The 16,020-nt window shown below is 42.6% G+C and overlaps 1 protein-coding gene across 1 annotated transcript in view; it reads left to right on the top strand.

Moving 5' to 3' along the window:
* HCN1 (hyperpolarization activated cyclic nucleotide gated potassium channel 1) overlaps positions 1-16,020 on the top strand; it is a 456,888-nt gene that overhangs the window by 371,295 nt on the left and 69,573 nt on the right. Inside the window, exon 5 of the mRNA XM_044276220.1 lies at positions 14,084-14,230. Within this exon, the coding sequence (XP_044132155.1) occupies positions 14,084-14,230 (147 nt within the window). The remainder of the gene's footprint in view (positions 1-14,083; positions 14,231-16,020) is intronic.

The following is a 16,020-nucleotide window of genomic DNA, read 5'->3' as shown; positions in this document are numbered from 1 at the left end:
TTTCCCGCTTATGTTGCCTGCACCTCAAAAACCTCTCTAGAATCTACCCCTTTCTCACTATGGAAACAACAAAATCTCTCATTGTTGCCCTGATCCATTCCTGTCTCGTTAATGTAACTCACTATTTATTGGCGCTCCCCCTCACCAGACTTTCCCTTCTCCAATCTATTCTAATTGAGCAGCCAGGGCCATCCCCTGCTCCGATGCCTCCACTCTGTGCCTGTCTTTGCACTGGTTACCCATACAATATAGAATCCAATTAAAACTGCTTATTCTCACCCACAAAGCTCTCCACAGTGCTGCACCCCCTACGTCTCCTCCCTCCTCTCTATTTACCACCCTACCCATGCTGTATGTTCTGAAAACGACTTACGACTGACACCCAACATAACCTGAACCTTTCACTCCCGGCTCCAAGACTTCTCCCGAGCTGCACCAGTTCCCTGATATGTCCTACCTCAAGAAATTAGTTTAAATCGCAATATACACAGTTTTAGGCGCACCCTAAAAACAAATTTCTTTAGGTTGGCCTATCACATTCCCTGATCTAACTCCTCTCCATATATAGCCCATTTATCATTTCCTGAACCTGATCCTCCACTAAACTCTCCACCGCATCCATGTACCCAGAAGCATTACAGATTTTGGCTGGTGGTTGGCTCATGCAACTTTAGATCTGCTCCCCTATTCTTCCAAGATGGCTGTACCATTGTGCAAAACAAGCACTTTTACCTTTTGTGTCTTCTCATAGGTTGTAGGCTCTTGCGAGCAGGGCCCTCATTCCTCTTGTTGTAATTATTGACTTGTCTGTTGCTATGTTATTTATGACTATTTGTACATGAATCCCTAAATTGTAAAGCACTGCGGAATATGTTGGCACTATATAAATAAAGATTATTATTACTATTATTATTATACTGACTGTAATGTTAATAACTCACTGTTTCCCTTTCATATAAGGGATTTCTTGTTGGTGCTATCTAAAGTCAGCATTCATCTGAAATACATGTATTTATGAGCTTATGTTTTCTCTGCCCCTTGCCCTCTGTCTCTCTGCCCCTGCATGCTCTTCAGTTGGTATAGTATGGTACGTGTAATTATATAACTCGTTAACCTTCATGACTGAGAGCCCTTTTCATTTCCTTGTAGATATATCTGAAAATGGTAATGTTTCAGAGAACCTACCCTACATGATGGTATGCTTACTTGAAACTGAATTTGAAGTGACAGACTCTCTTTAAAATGGTTTGGAACCATCTAACATTTATAAAATACTTTTGCATTTACTTATATGAAATACACTAATTCTAATGAGGAGTCGTTACAAAAGGTTAATGACAGGGACATTGAAGCACTGGATTTGTATCAAGGGAATATAAATATCTACTAGGAAATGAAGAAAGGCTCTCAGTATTGAAGGTTAGGCCGTTATATAATTACACATGCCGTAGTTTCATGCCAACTGCAGAGAGACAGAGGGCAGTGGGCACACAAAACATAACCATATAGATGCATGTATGTCAGATGAGTGCTGACCCTAGATGGCACCAACATGAAATCCCTTATATGTAACATTACAGTCAGTGTGACATCCCGATCCTGCCCATTGCACTGCAAGCAGAAGCTTGTAGTGCCAAAAAACCCACAACATTATTAAAGGGATTATTCAGGTTTTTCTTTTTTTTTTAATTTTGCCCCGTAGATGTGTAATGTGATGTATAGATGATGATAATCATTGCCTTACCAGGACTGCGCAGTCAAGCAGCCCTCAGCGCAGACTGCTCAAAGCACCCAAGGCTGCCTGACTGTGCATGCACAATCTGCGTATATTGTGGGTAGTAGCCGGGTGAGGCTCAAATGTTCAATATGTAATCCTGGAAGTGCCAGCCACTTATGATCTGAGGAGCGCATTGCAATCCTGGTAAGGCAATGATCATCAACATCTATACATATATCATATTACACATCCAGGGGGGCAAGATTTAAAAAAAAAAAATGGATACCCCTGCAATAAGCTGTAGGCACAAGGACCAGTGCATCAGCCGATTTATGTAGTGTTGTCAGGAAGGAGTTTATAAAGACCTCTGTCCAAATGTTCCATCAATACAGATTCTAGAGCAGGCTAACTCCAAAAATCAAACCCCAGATCAAACATTTGGTACTGATACTCACCACTCCCCATGCAGTTATATTAACTCACTGCCCCAGGCAAAGTCTTGATGCCAGCATGTGACATCCCGATCCTGCCGATTGCACTGCAAGCAGGGTTGGTGCCAGGATGAGGAGGGGTAAACATATTTCAAATATGACGCAGCACCCGTGAGATTGGTCTGCTCTTCTTTGAGTTCGGGTGATCTCCCCTTTTTTCAGGCATCTTCCAGACATTCCTTAAAGGGGTTTGTGACAGGCGCAGCACTATGAAGTGCCTTTTGCGCTGTGGCATTAGAAGAATTTTGATATCTCTTACTTTTAGTCTAACCAGACTGTCTATTACTCTGTAATTCCTCTAGCCCTGTTCTTTGGAAACAGTAGGTTTAAAGAGCACACCAAATGCTTGAAAAAACTTCTTTACTAACTTCAACTTTTCTTCATATAACACTGCCGCCTCCGCAGCAGATAGTCCATGTACATAACACGTGTTGAAAAGATATCACAAATGGCGGTATGCATAAGATGGTGGTTAAACTGTTCAATCTTGTCATTCAACCTGATATGGTGTATATATTTCTCTCTTCAGTATCTGTACTCTCACTTTAAGTTATTTAAGCACTTCATGATCTATCTGAGAGGTATATCTGAGGTCTAACTAATAGTTCTACTTGCAGTATGCAGTAAGCAGTGACAATTTGCAGATTGGTTGAGTATGATCTGGTATGGTTGTATGCGATTTGGATTGCAATATGGAATCTGAATGTTTGCAATCTATAGCTTACAATTTGTATTTGCATTTGTATGGTTGCAATTGAATTAGCAATTTGTATTTGCAATTTGGTGGAACTGTAAGTAAACACATATATATCTAGTTCAGTATACAGTTCTAAACAAAATACTAACAATATGAAACGTATATAACAGTTTTAACTACCTATTTTGTCCTCTTCTTCCCATAAAACTCAGCTCTCAGTGGAGTGAATGTCTCTTCAGCTCCTGTCTCTGGTGCAGGGGTGTGGAAATCGTATCGCCCGACGCCCGGGACATGCAGTGCGGGCGCTGGGCAGGTAGTTTGTTCAGTAGCTTATCCCTACTGCAGGCAAGTTGCAGGGCTGAGATGGCTTTGTTTACCGGAGCAGTGGACGCAGTGGATTGGCGACGAGCTGGGCGTGGAGAGGCATTCCCATGGTGATGGGGACGCTTGAAGTTAAAATATACCATCGGATTGGAGAAAACTCCTTTCCGATGGTATATTCTAAACCTAAGATGTTCCCATGGTGATGGAGACTGTCGGAATATTTATGCTGTCTCCGATTGACAGTCTATATTATTTATGTGAATAAATTAAAATCTGTAATGAAGGAGATTCTAATTTATTATCATAAATATCAAGCTAAAACAAGCTTGTGATCTGCGTTGAATTGAAGACAAAACCCAGTTACAGACAAAATATATATATAATTTATTAATACAATTTATAGTGCAAAATAATATATAATAAAATTGGTGATAATAAAATTCAATCAATGATATGCAAAATAGTGAGAAAGTCAAAAATTCTTGAGAATATATATATATATATATATATATATATATATACACAATTATGCCTTCTTATAATGATACCCCTCAATTATATCTAAAATCAATTTAATACCTGATTTCTCTCAGCCGACAAATGTCCGATTAAACCCAAATCTGGTTTATCTTTTATCTATACAGATATGTATTATATTAATTATCCTATAAAATATAGGTAAGGTTATACTATACCAAAATGTCAGCTAGCAGAAATCAGTTTTAATGGTTCTAAGATGGCTGCCTCCAATGACTGAAAAGGTGGTCAGGGCTGGATCTGGTCTTCTCCCTTTTTATGGTTTCCTGATGATGGTCTTTCTGAAGATGGTCTTTTTAAGATGGTTAGAGACCTAGAGAGCTCTAGAGAGATAGCGATCCCATCTGTCCGCCCATACCATCTTTTTATCCTTAGAAAGGGCTTGGCCAAGTTTTATCAGTAACTAGTGACCTCACTTTATAATTAATAGAACCTCCCTCTAGTATTTTCCCTCTAGGGAAAATACACCCTAGATCTTTATGTTACCCTAACATTAGATGGCAATAGTACTCCATACAAAAGTCAAAGCACTCACTTATTTCTCTTATTCATTCACTAACAATAAATTTTAACTAAGGTTTAAGACAAAACCTTGAGAAGATCTTGAATAGACAATTACCTTTGTATTTAGTCAAACACCTTGTTCATCCCTAATCTTTTGACCAGACCTAATTAAATCAAGATACACATGACCATACTCAAGTCATTGTTCTGGGGAAAAGACAGGGTTTGTTTATGATCACCTGTGTCCGCATTTCTCCATTCAAGAAAATCTTAAGGAAAGAAATAATTAACTTGCTTCTGGGAGAGATTCTAAAAATGACAGAAGAATTTGTACCTCATTACTAAACTTAAAACTGAATATATCTATAAGGACCACACTCTTATATATACTATATATACAGCACACGTATTTAAATTGATGATATAAAAATCTATCTACTCATACATTGATTAATATAAAAAAACCCAAAGAAAGATTAGAGTCTTTCTATTCACTGAAGATCATCAAAACTCACATTTCTAATACATTGTCTTATCTAGGCAATTACTTTTCATTAGACCTTGGGACATCTCCTCGCAGACTTGGGTAAAAACTTTGGTACATATCGTAAATCTTAGGTTAATAATTCAGAGTTAAAATCCTGAACTCACCCTGCACTTTTAAAATAAGACAAAATGGTTGTCCTTTAGGCTCATGTCCATACATCTTATATAGGCCTTATACTTATGGACTTTATTCATACCCAATAGTTCTGACAGGACGCACCTCTGACAGGGCGCTGCCATCCGTGGCACCTGAGGGGTTAATTGCGCAGATGGCAGCTCCCTGTCAGAGGTTGAGTGCCAGGAATGTTTCTACAATGTTTGCATTGGTGGGCAGTGCTCCCTTCCCCCCCCCCTCCCCATATTAAAATCATTGGTTGGCAGTGCGCCTTCCCCCCTTCACAGTATTAAAATCATTGTTGAGCAGTGCGCCCCCCCCCCCCTCCTCAGTATTAAAATCATTGGTAGGCAGTGCACCCTCCCCCTCCATCATTGGTGGCAGAGGCAGTTCCGATCGGAGTCCCAGCAGTGTAATGCTGGGGCTCTGATCGGTTACCATGGCAGCCAGGATGCTACTGAAGTCCTGTCTGCCATGGTCAGTTACTCAGCAGCATTATACTTACATGCGCTGTTGGGACATAAGTAAACACTGGCGCGGATGGCAGCGCCCTGTCAGAAGTGCGTCCCCGTCACCATGGGAACGCCTCGGGTTTAGAATATACCATCAGATCTGAGTTTTCTCCAATCCAATGGTATATTTTAACTTCAAGTGTCCCCATCACCATGGGAAGGCATCTGTGTTAGAATATACCATCGAATCTGAGTTTTCACGATGTGAAAACTCAGATCTGAAAAAGCTAATAGTATTATCTTCCGTTATAACCATGTTATAACGGAAAATAATAAAGTGAAGTTCGGGTCCCCATTGATTTTAATGGGGTCCGGGTTCGGGGTCAAGTTCGGGTCAAGTTTAGCCAAACCCGGCGAAAGCAAACTTCACCGGGTTCGCTCAGCACTAGCGGTGACTGAGCAGTGGGCGTAGAGCAGTGACGCAGCCGCGGTGACAGAGCGGTGGGGTCGTAGTGTAGTGACAGCGTGGGAAAGAAGAAATTACAAAGCTGGAGGGGTGGAGCAATGAAAGGTTTTGTCACCTCTCCGGCTCGGGGGGAGGAGCAGTGACAGAGCTGTTACAGAGCCAGGAGCATTGATAGAACTCTCAACTCTGTCAGCATCCCTCAGAGGACCCCCTTTCTGCAGGTGTTGTCAAACTGGGAAGGTGAGGGGGGTCCTTTCCATGCCACATCAGCAGCTAATTTTCCTAAACCACCTAGAGGTACGGGTAGTAATGTGCTAAGAGCAAGAGTGTGCACTAAACTAATGGCTGTGATCACATTAAGGCCTCGTTCACACCAGGCAGGCCTGATTCTGTCCAGAATGCACTGCACCGCATTGCGGACGGCTAACTATATTGTGGGGCAGAAGGGGGCGTAGTGGTCTGTTGAAGTGATTGGCACCATAACCATGCCCAACGGCTGCAATGCGATCGGCTGCATAGGATCACCAGGCACATTATGTCTGCCGTCCACTCTAAATAAAATGCTGCAAGCAGCATTTTGACCGGACCTCAGGCATAATTGTGCCTTGCGATCCCATGCATCCGATCGCCTGCTGCTGTGGCTACCGTGCCATTCACTTCAATGGATCGTCACGCCCCCCCGCCCCACAACATAGTGAGCCGGCCACTATGATTCTAGCAGAGCAGGAGCTGGGGGAATTCCCAGACAGGCTGTGTGTGAGGCTGGCTATGATTGGTGAAAACTGTTGCTGTGTGAGAAGCTGGCTGTGATTGGTCTAGACTTCTGCCCAGCAACAACAGATTAACACTATGCTTTCTGTTGTTTCTGCTGTGTCACTGAGCTTACCTTACATTACAAAATGAATCTTAAAAGGCATATTATCTTTTTTCTGCTTCAGTTAACACAAATTATAACAGTTATATGATATACAAAACATGATGTCACAGTAACTAACTCTGCTTTTGTCTTTAAGACATAAACATAGGAACTGTATTAAGGTTATTAGCAGGTCTAGCTATATACACATATAAGCCATACTAGCAACCCAGGACAAGTCTTAGCTGGACAGCTACAGGATTGTCCAGCTTTTTTGATTGTTTTAACTGTCATTAGCAGCCTGTTGATAAAATTCCACACTCCCCTGCTCACCTTCGCTCAGTCCCAAGTCCCTGGTGTTCATGGATGAGATTTGCAGATAGCTGGAACTTATAAATAAACAAGCGACTGGCTTTATCCCAAACTAAGGAGTTATTCGGTGATCCCTATAAAACCCTAAGAGCTCTCCCTGACTGCTATGCACATACAAGGGTCTCGATGGTAGACGATTGCATGCCCATGTACCTAAGCCTGTGTGACACCTGAAAACCCTATAATAGTGAGGGGACACGACCACCGGCTCCCTGCACTTAATACGGAGGGAGTCAGGGTCACCTAGAATCAAGCCAGCAAGCAAACACAATAAAGTAAAGGACTTATCTGAGCAAACAGCAGACGCAGCCTCCAGCAGTGAACACTTCATCCAGGAAGTAGTTTAAACCGCAAAGTGAGGCAGTATGGGAGAGAATATAAAGGAAGACGATTATGTCTAAATAAGTGACACCTGGCAGAAGGAAAGGAGATGAGAAAGTGAAACCAAAACAAAGAACATCATACAAGAGGTAGAGAAGAACGTCTGCCAGACCTACTCACAGAAGTGGCGGTGACACTGGTTCTTTTCACGGGTCTTCCAGTCTTGTAAATTTCTGGATGAACAAGGCCACATGGACCACTGCAGCCAATGACTGGCCTCAGCAGTGATGTGTGCTCAAGTAGCACATGAGCCAGCAGTGACATGCGGTTTGGAGACACGTCACCATTGAGGAGGCCCATCATTGGCTAAAGTGCCACACATGTCCTGTCTTTCAGATGTATACAAAATGGGGTTTGGAAGACCAATAAAGGGAACTGGAATGGAGCGATGAGGAGCAAGTCAGTATGATTTTTTTCAACAAGTGCAACAAGCCGCTAGGTCCAAAAAGCTGCACAATCCCTTTAAGACTTGTTAATTATGCTGCAGGTAAGGAGATGCTGGGAATCTTTATTATAAAGAAGAGGGGTTGAAGCCGCGTACCGGGGTGGGCTCCCCAGGATACAGCAAAGTCACGAACAAGGAATGGAACTCTAACACCAGTTTTGCCAAAACCGTATTTTACTTAAACATGGTAATGAACGCAACCACAGATGCTGGTTACACACAAATAAATTTACATACACCCAGCCAGGAGGCTGAGACCCTTGTGCTGTACAACACGGTGCCCTCCGATGGATGATGGAGGTATTAGCGGTACCTACTGGCAGGCTCTAATAGACCAGCCACACCTTACCTGTTATAACCCTAGAATCAGGAACAATTATTTGGGTGTCTGGTGTGGGCTAGTCTGCGGTACAGCACAACAGCTTACAATCTTATTACATGCTATAGTATTACTCCCCTCCAACAACTGATCAAACAGCACGTGCCTATAATGTTTCTCCTGAATATACCAGCCTGAGTTGAATTTGTTGTGAAGCTTATCACCTCGCCGGTGTGAACTGACACTTTAAAAAGTAAAATCCTTGTGACCTGACACAAACAGCAAACCTAACTAACTGACTACAGGCCTGGTCTCAGTCTCTAGGATCCAAGGCGCCAAAACTGTATAGGATGCACCATTAGTCTTACCGACCTGGGTCTGCTTTCTATAAGCTGGTGACTGTGGACGGAACAAGGGTTTTTCCAGCAAGCAGAGTCTGTGGCTTTACTCCTCAGCTCTCATCTGTGTTCCTGGCAGCAATTCAGTAATGGACACAATCAGCTCCCCTTGGCTCACTCTAAGATGGCTGCAGCATCACTTCCTTTCCAGGCTTGAGACCCCACCTCTGAGAGTTAACATCACATGAATATTGAAATACAGTCTGTTAGCTGTGCTTGGAAAACAGTGCCCCCTAGTGGCCAAACAGCGGAATGTCAGTTGAAATCATTTAACTTCATTTACACAAATACAAGGTTCACACAGTGAATACAAGAGCAGCAGCCCAAGCCAAAAACTGCATAAAAGAAACACTATGGCAACAGGATAACAGAAGTAGTCATATAACAAAGTAGCCAACCGCTTTAATATATAATATATTGCAGACAGTCGTAAAAGTGAAAAGATTTATTTCTACAGTAAAATCACACAGTGGTGAAACTGTCAGTAAAAAGTTGAGAACACATCGCATTACTCAGAACAGCGTGTGTACTACAAAGAAGTGGTAATTTATTCTGGGGTTCCGCACGTGATTGTGGCTGCAAACAATCAGCTTTTCTTTATAAACCCAGCAGCAGTGAATCAGAAAACTGCAACAAGTGAGAACAACCTGAATACAGAAGATGTGCCAGACAGTAAGCAGGAGGCACACAATAAGGAGAAAACAGAGACAGATGTAACAGAGCTGTGTGTCTCCTCTGGCATGATATTAGAATATATTATGCATAGTTGTCTATAGGTCTGCAGCTAACCTATGAAAGGCCCCCAACATTTTACAGAAAAGTCATCCAAACATGCAGATTTTGGTGGGACTGGCCAGTCTTGTTATGTCTATCGGTGCCTCCTGACTCTACCCTGTCTTATGGTGGTAGAGAAAGGAAGTCTTAGATATTTTCAAATTTATCATCACTAATCCTACGTTCTCCCATGGAATAAACTAATGCCAGAGCTGTCCAGATGGGGAGATGGTTTCAAGCCTAGTGCAGCCATTCAGCAGAACACAGTCTCTTAAACAAGGAGAATGCCTTCTCAGGAGAAATACTGTAGGGCACCGTCACCCACAGGTTGGGTGAAATGAACAAATAGTGGTACTTGTCCAACTGGCCTAGGGTGATACTTCCACTAGGTCCAATCAGACACTTGATATGATGGTGCTCTGTTGCCATTTCCTTTTACAGTCTTTCTGTCTGTTTCTCAACATCCACCATCATAATAGCCTGGACCATTAGACCAAGGCAGGCATCACTTCTCTACAGATCCACTTCTTCTGTAGTTCCTGCTCCTGCACAACCTTGATGCTCCTCCACTCGGCTATCTTAGCCCTATGCAAGCACAATGGTCCATTGCGTGCCTGTCTTTTTCAGCATCACCTTGAGGTCCCAACCATCCACAGTCGTTGTGTGCGCAACACAGGCATATACTTAACAATCTTTTGGTGCCAATCGAGTTCTACAGTCTTGGCCAGAAGTTTTGAGACTGACACAAATTTTGGTTTCCAGAAAGTTTGCTGCTTCAGTGTTTTTTCGATCTTTTTGTTAGATGTTTCGGTGGTATACTGAAGTACAATTATAAGTATTTCAGATGTTTTTTAATTAAACTTTTATTGACAAATGCATCAAGTTCATGCAAAGACTCAATATTTTCACTGGTGACCCTTCTTTTTCAAGACTTCTGCGATTCATCCTGGCATGCTGGATATCAGCTTCTGAACCAAATCCTGACTAATGACAACACATAATTACCTAATCAGTGCTTGGAGGGTATCAATATTTCTGTGTTTTTGTTTGTTCACCCATTTATTGAGTATTGACCACAGGTTTTTAGTGAGATTGAGATCTGGGGAGTTTTCTGGCCATTGACCCAAAATGTTTAATGTTTTTTTTCTTCGAACCACTTAGTTTTTGCCTTGTGACATGGTGCTCAGGGGAGGACTGGGAACTTAAAGTAGACCTGGAAAAAACCTAAAAGTGGCTCCATGTTGTAGGAGAGTCCAAATTCACATAAGGCAGGGCAACACAAGAAAACAGGGCCAACATAAGTCATAGGCATGTCCTGCAATACCATAGTGCAGCATTAATTAATGCTGAGAGCATCAGATCTTTATGTATGTGTCTGGCGACCATGAGGATTGCTCAGGTGATCCCCTGGGCATTGGCCATCTATAAAATTTCCCTGTATTGTTCTTAACCAGAATGCTACTAGATGGTTGGGAGAAGTTGCTTTTGGAGGAGGTTTTGATCCCATTCTTTATTTATGGCACTACTCTTAGGCAAAATTGTGAGTGAGCCCACCCCCTTGGATGAGAAGCAACCCACACATGAATGTTCTGAAGATGCGTTACTTTTGGCATAACACAGGACTTATGGTAGCGCTCATTTTTCCTTCTCGGGACAAGCATTTTTTCAGATGTTCCCAAAAGACTGAAAAATACTTCATTAGAAAAAATTACCACTGTCCTCTGCAGTTTAATCCCTGCACTTTTTGCAAAATGTCAGTCTTTCCTTGATGTTTTCCTTGGAGAAATGTGGCCTCTATGCTGCCATTCTTGACACCATGCTATCCACCAAGAACCTTTTCCTCATTCTGTGTACAGATGCACTCACACCTGCCTGCTGCCATTCCTCTGCGCTGGTGGTGACCTGATCCTATAGCTGAATACTCTTTAGGAGATGGTCCTGGAACTTGCTGGACTTTCTTTTGCACCCTAAAGCCTTCTTTACAACAGTTAAAACTCTCTTTCTTTGAAGTTATTGATAATCCAATAAAATTGATTAAGCGCAATCTTACAAGCAGCAATGTTGCAAGCAGCAATGCTTGGGAAGCCCTTTTGATGCAAAGCAGTGATGACTGTGTGTTTCCTTGGAGGTAACCATGGTTAACAAAAGAAGACAATGATTTTAAGCACCACCCTCTTTTAAAGCATAACAGAGTAATATCAGCTGCCTTGTCCTCATAAACACTTTTTCCTGAGCTAATGAGAAGATCACTGAAATGATTTTAGCAGGCCATTTTGTGGCAGGGCTGAAATGCAGTGGAATTTATTTATTTTTATAAATTTTGATGGCAAGGAATGATTTTACAATTAATTGCAATTCATCACTCTTTAGAGTTAATGCTAATTGTCACCATAAAAACTGAAGCCGCAAACTTTGTGACAACCCAAACATTTTTTGTCTCAAAATTTTGGGCCACAACTGTACTTATCAGGTCCTTCAGTTCCTCCCAGCGATGTTTATCTCATCAGCGCATGGTCCTAAAGCCATTAGGGGTTCCCACATGTTGAAACCTGCCACTGTCTGACCTGGTGGAAAAAGGTACCAGGGCTGAAACACCTGCTGTCATCATGGTCGGGAGGCCATGCCCTGACTTAACTATCCAGGTAAGCCCTTCTCATGGGACAATACAGTATACAGTACAACATGGCAGCACATGAGCATACCAGAAAGAAGAGAGCCGTAGTGATGATTTCCACTATAACTTTGTAGAACAAAAATATTATCTTTTTTTTTTTTTTTTCATTTACTGAGGCAAATAAGCATCAGTAAGGGGGCGATCCACAGCATGCAGCATCTGTTGCCCCGGATCAACAGGCTGCGTAACCTATTAACAAGCCACTATAAAAATACAGCATTGAAGCTGGGTATGATCTGAAAACTAATCAGCTAAAGGATTTCATAGGGAGAACCTGAGAACAGCAGTTTTATAATCGTTATTTTCATGAAAAATGTACGTTTCCAGCATAGTCTGCAGCCTGGTATTTCATGGCGGTGATTACAGTGTGGTAGGCGGCTATCCATGTGCGATAATATAGGTGTTTCAATCACTTCCCAGTGTGAGTGACAGTTTTTCAGTATTTTGGGGTGACAGCATGAATTTGATTCGTTGTGTAGATCTTATTTGTTCTCAGCTGCAATACTCCAAGTAAATTGCTTGGTGTCAGCTTTGATAAGTCATACTATTCATTTAATTTCTCTTGTTTTTTCACTTGATATTAATGGGGGAAAAAATGTATTAAGATTATACCTATCAGGTAATAAATATTAATAATTCTCAACAGTGGCAATTCATCACAGGGAGTTCTCTATCATTTTAAGCATTTACAATTCCATAAAACTTGGCCAGCCATTAGTGCACATGGACATCACAGAGGGGAATCCCCTTTTAGGAACCAGAACAGAATACCGCTAAGCATCAGCAGGTTCCATTGTGACAATCCTGGCCTGTCCTTGTTCCTAAGTACCATTTATTTGGATGTCTGCCATGTAATACCACATTTCGCCTGTAGTGGACACTGCAGGGAAACTGCTGCTTCCCCAGATGATAACAGATGATCACCCAAGGTTTCAAGCAGGATTTACAGTGGCTTCATTTCAAAGAAGGCTTGTCTTTATGACATCACCCCTTTAATGACATTTGTCAAATCACTGTCACTGATCAAAATAGAAATTCAAAGTCATCCTTGGTATAGCTGTATAAAGCAAAAATGTCCCAATGTGTTTTGCTTAACGTGGGGGCTTACAGGGCAGTGTATGACAACAAAGAGATCACCACGTTTACAGCGCCGCCTCCGCAGGCTCTGTACTAGGCATAGCACAGAATATAGACTCTGCTTGCACCTAATATTAGATATTAGCAGTCTAGTGGCGGAAAGTGAATTGAGCGTGTGGACAGTCTTTTGTGACATCAATTACATAGATTTATGTGCACTCTATATTATATGGCAGTAGTATAAACACAGGTAATAGGGTGTCCTGACATGGTATCCTGCATTGCAAATACAGGTGGCCCATCAACTGCGGGAGACTGAACTCATAGTTCATAGTAAAACGAAGTGGATGTGGGTCCGCTGTGAATTTGACTTGGGTCTACTCCCTTGGGAATGATCTAAGTAGCCCCATGGTCTTCACTGTTAACCACTACACAGCATTCTTCCTGCCTGGTGTTTCCATCCACTAGAGTAGAGGGACACCGGAGCCCTGGAGCTATGGAGCAGCTCAGCAAGGGGTGGCCGTGCCCACCAGCAGAAGAGTGGTGGTGGGCACAGAACCCACCAATTTTCCAAATCTTATGGGAAAAAAATGATTTCCCAACTTTCTACTTTTCTGTGGAGTTTGGATGTAGAAGCGTATTATTAGGTCATATTACTGTAAACAACTTATAATCATTAATAATCTGTAACTACTGGAAAATGTGTTGGGCAGGATTGAAGATATTCCAGGAGGTCCACGTAGTTTGAACCAATGGACAAAGTCATCCCATATTTCCTTGCAGTGAAGCAGATTTTTGTTGGGACACAACTTGTGTCATATCCATCGCATATCCTAAAGTCCCTAACTAACACAATGCTGAACCCGTCGATAACACCATTATATCATAGAAAGGTATCTATTATCTAACAACCTTATATCTGTCTTGTATTTTCACAGTACAAACAAGTGGAACAGTACATGTCATTTCATAAACTGCCTTCTGACATGCGACAGAAGATACACGATTATTATGAGCACAGGTACCAAGGAAAGATCTTCGATGAGGACAATATTCTCAGTGAGCTGAACGATCCTCTCAGGGAGGTAAGTGCTCAGTATTTCATTCTCTGAGTTAGTATTGTGAGTTAGTTTTTAAATTTCAGTAGATTGCAGTAGCTATGCATACCTGCACCAAATGTAATGAAAATGGCACATGGTCAAGGCCGACTCCAGGTTCATGTGGGCCCTTGGGCAATAAAGACTCGGTGGGCCCCCTTGTGGCATTTTGCACAACGCATGTGGCAATGAAACTGGATGTATTATAGACATTGCCAAATATAGTAAACAGAGCCTGTGAACCAGTACAAATAATGTGAGCCAACACAAAAAATACCCCTATAATGTGCACCAGTACAAAAACTACCCCCTTATAATGTGCATCAGTACATATCAGATGCTCAGACCTCCATAACAGATTCTCAGATCAGACCCCTATATAAAACCTCACATGAGACCCTCCCATATCAGACCACACATCAGACCCTCTTTAGACCTCCATGTCAGACCCCCATATCAGACCTCAGATCAGAACCCAGTTTCAGGCCTCAGATTAGACCCCCATTAGACCTGCATGTCAGACCCCCCATATCAGACCTCATATCAGACCCCCTTTAGACCTCCATGTGAGACCCCCATATCAGACCTCAGATCAGGACACCATGTCAGACCCACCCCCATATCAGACCCCCTTTAGACCTCCATGTGATACCTTAGATCAAGACTCTGTATGAGACAGGGCCCCATATTAGACCTCAGATCAGACCCCTATTAGACTGCCATGTCAGTCCCCTCAAGTATTAGATCTCAGATCAGACTTCAAAATAAATAAATTAACTCTCCTGCTCTGCCTCCACTCTCCCAGTCTGGCGTTCTCCCCTGCAGTCTCACTCCCTCGTCTTCTCGGGTCCCGCCTATGAACAGTCACCTGACTTGCTGCAGCTTCAGGTCATAGTGTGTGCACTACGTACTAACGCTGTAGGCAGTCAGGACACTGGAGCACAACCTGAAAGAGACCGGGGTAAGTACAGCGCTCACAGTGCTTCACTCCCCCACCTCCTGCAGACTAGTGAGCGCTTCCATAATGGAAACGCTCACTAGTATTCGCTTTATAAGATGCACTGCATCTTAAAAAAGTGAAAAGTGCAGCGCCCTGACACTTGCCTGGGTATGCTGGGTGCTGACGCCGGCTCTACACATGGTAGTAATACATTTGAAGCAAGGGCAATGTGTTGCGCCCATTTCAGTGAAAGCATGTCCGTGGGATGCCTGCCATGGCATTGCAACTTTTTAAAAAGTCACACTTCATAAATGTGAATAAAAACTGATTGTGATGAATACCACCCCTCGTGTCCGCTGACGTCAACCACGTCGAGCTCACGAGACCTGGTATGATCACGGGGTTTACCAAAAACGTGAAGTTACGCCCTCCAGAGGAGCACGTAAGGTCAGGCTGGTATAGTTTACACACACACCTCCTGTCCACGCGGGCACAGAGAGGCAACAAGCTGGAAGGGCCTTTTCACTGCCGCAGTGAAAACAGCCCACACTCAGCCCGGGTAACTGCCACCAGTTTCTCGTTTGATATAAGCCCGGTCCGCTAACGGGATTATATAGGGTCAGAAACCAACCCACGGTAGCTTATAACTAGGCCAAAACACGGACGTGGGGATTCGTGATCGAGATACAAGATAGCACAAGATTAAATTATAGATTTAATCGCTATAAGAGCACACTAGATATAACACACTATACACAGACAATATATAGACAGTGGTCTGAGGTTACAGATTACAGGGTATATGGTTACAATAGGATTAAGCAGGGTGAAAGTAAGT

This window comes from Bufo gargarizans, chromosome 1 (assembly GCF_014858855.1).
Source record: "Bufo gargarizans isolate SCDJY-AF-19 chromosome 1, ASM1485885v1, whole genome shotgun sequence".
NCBI lineage: Eukaryota > Metazoa > Chordata > Amphibia > Anura > Bufonidae > Bufo > Bufo gargarizans.
The sequence above is the reverse complement of the archived record's forward strand: the minus strand, read 5'-3'. Positions and strand labels throughout refer to the sequence as shown.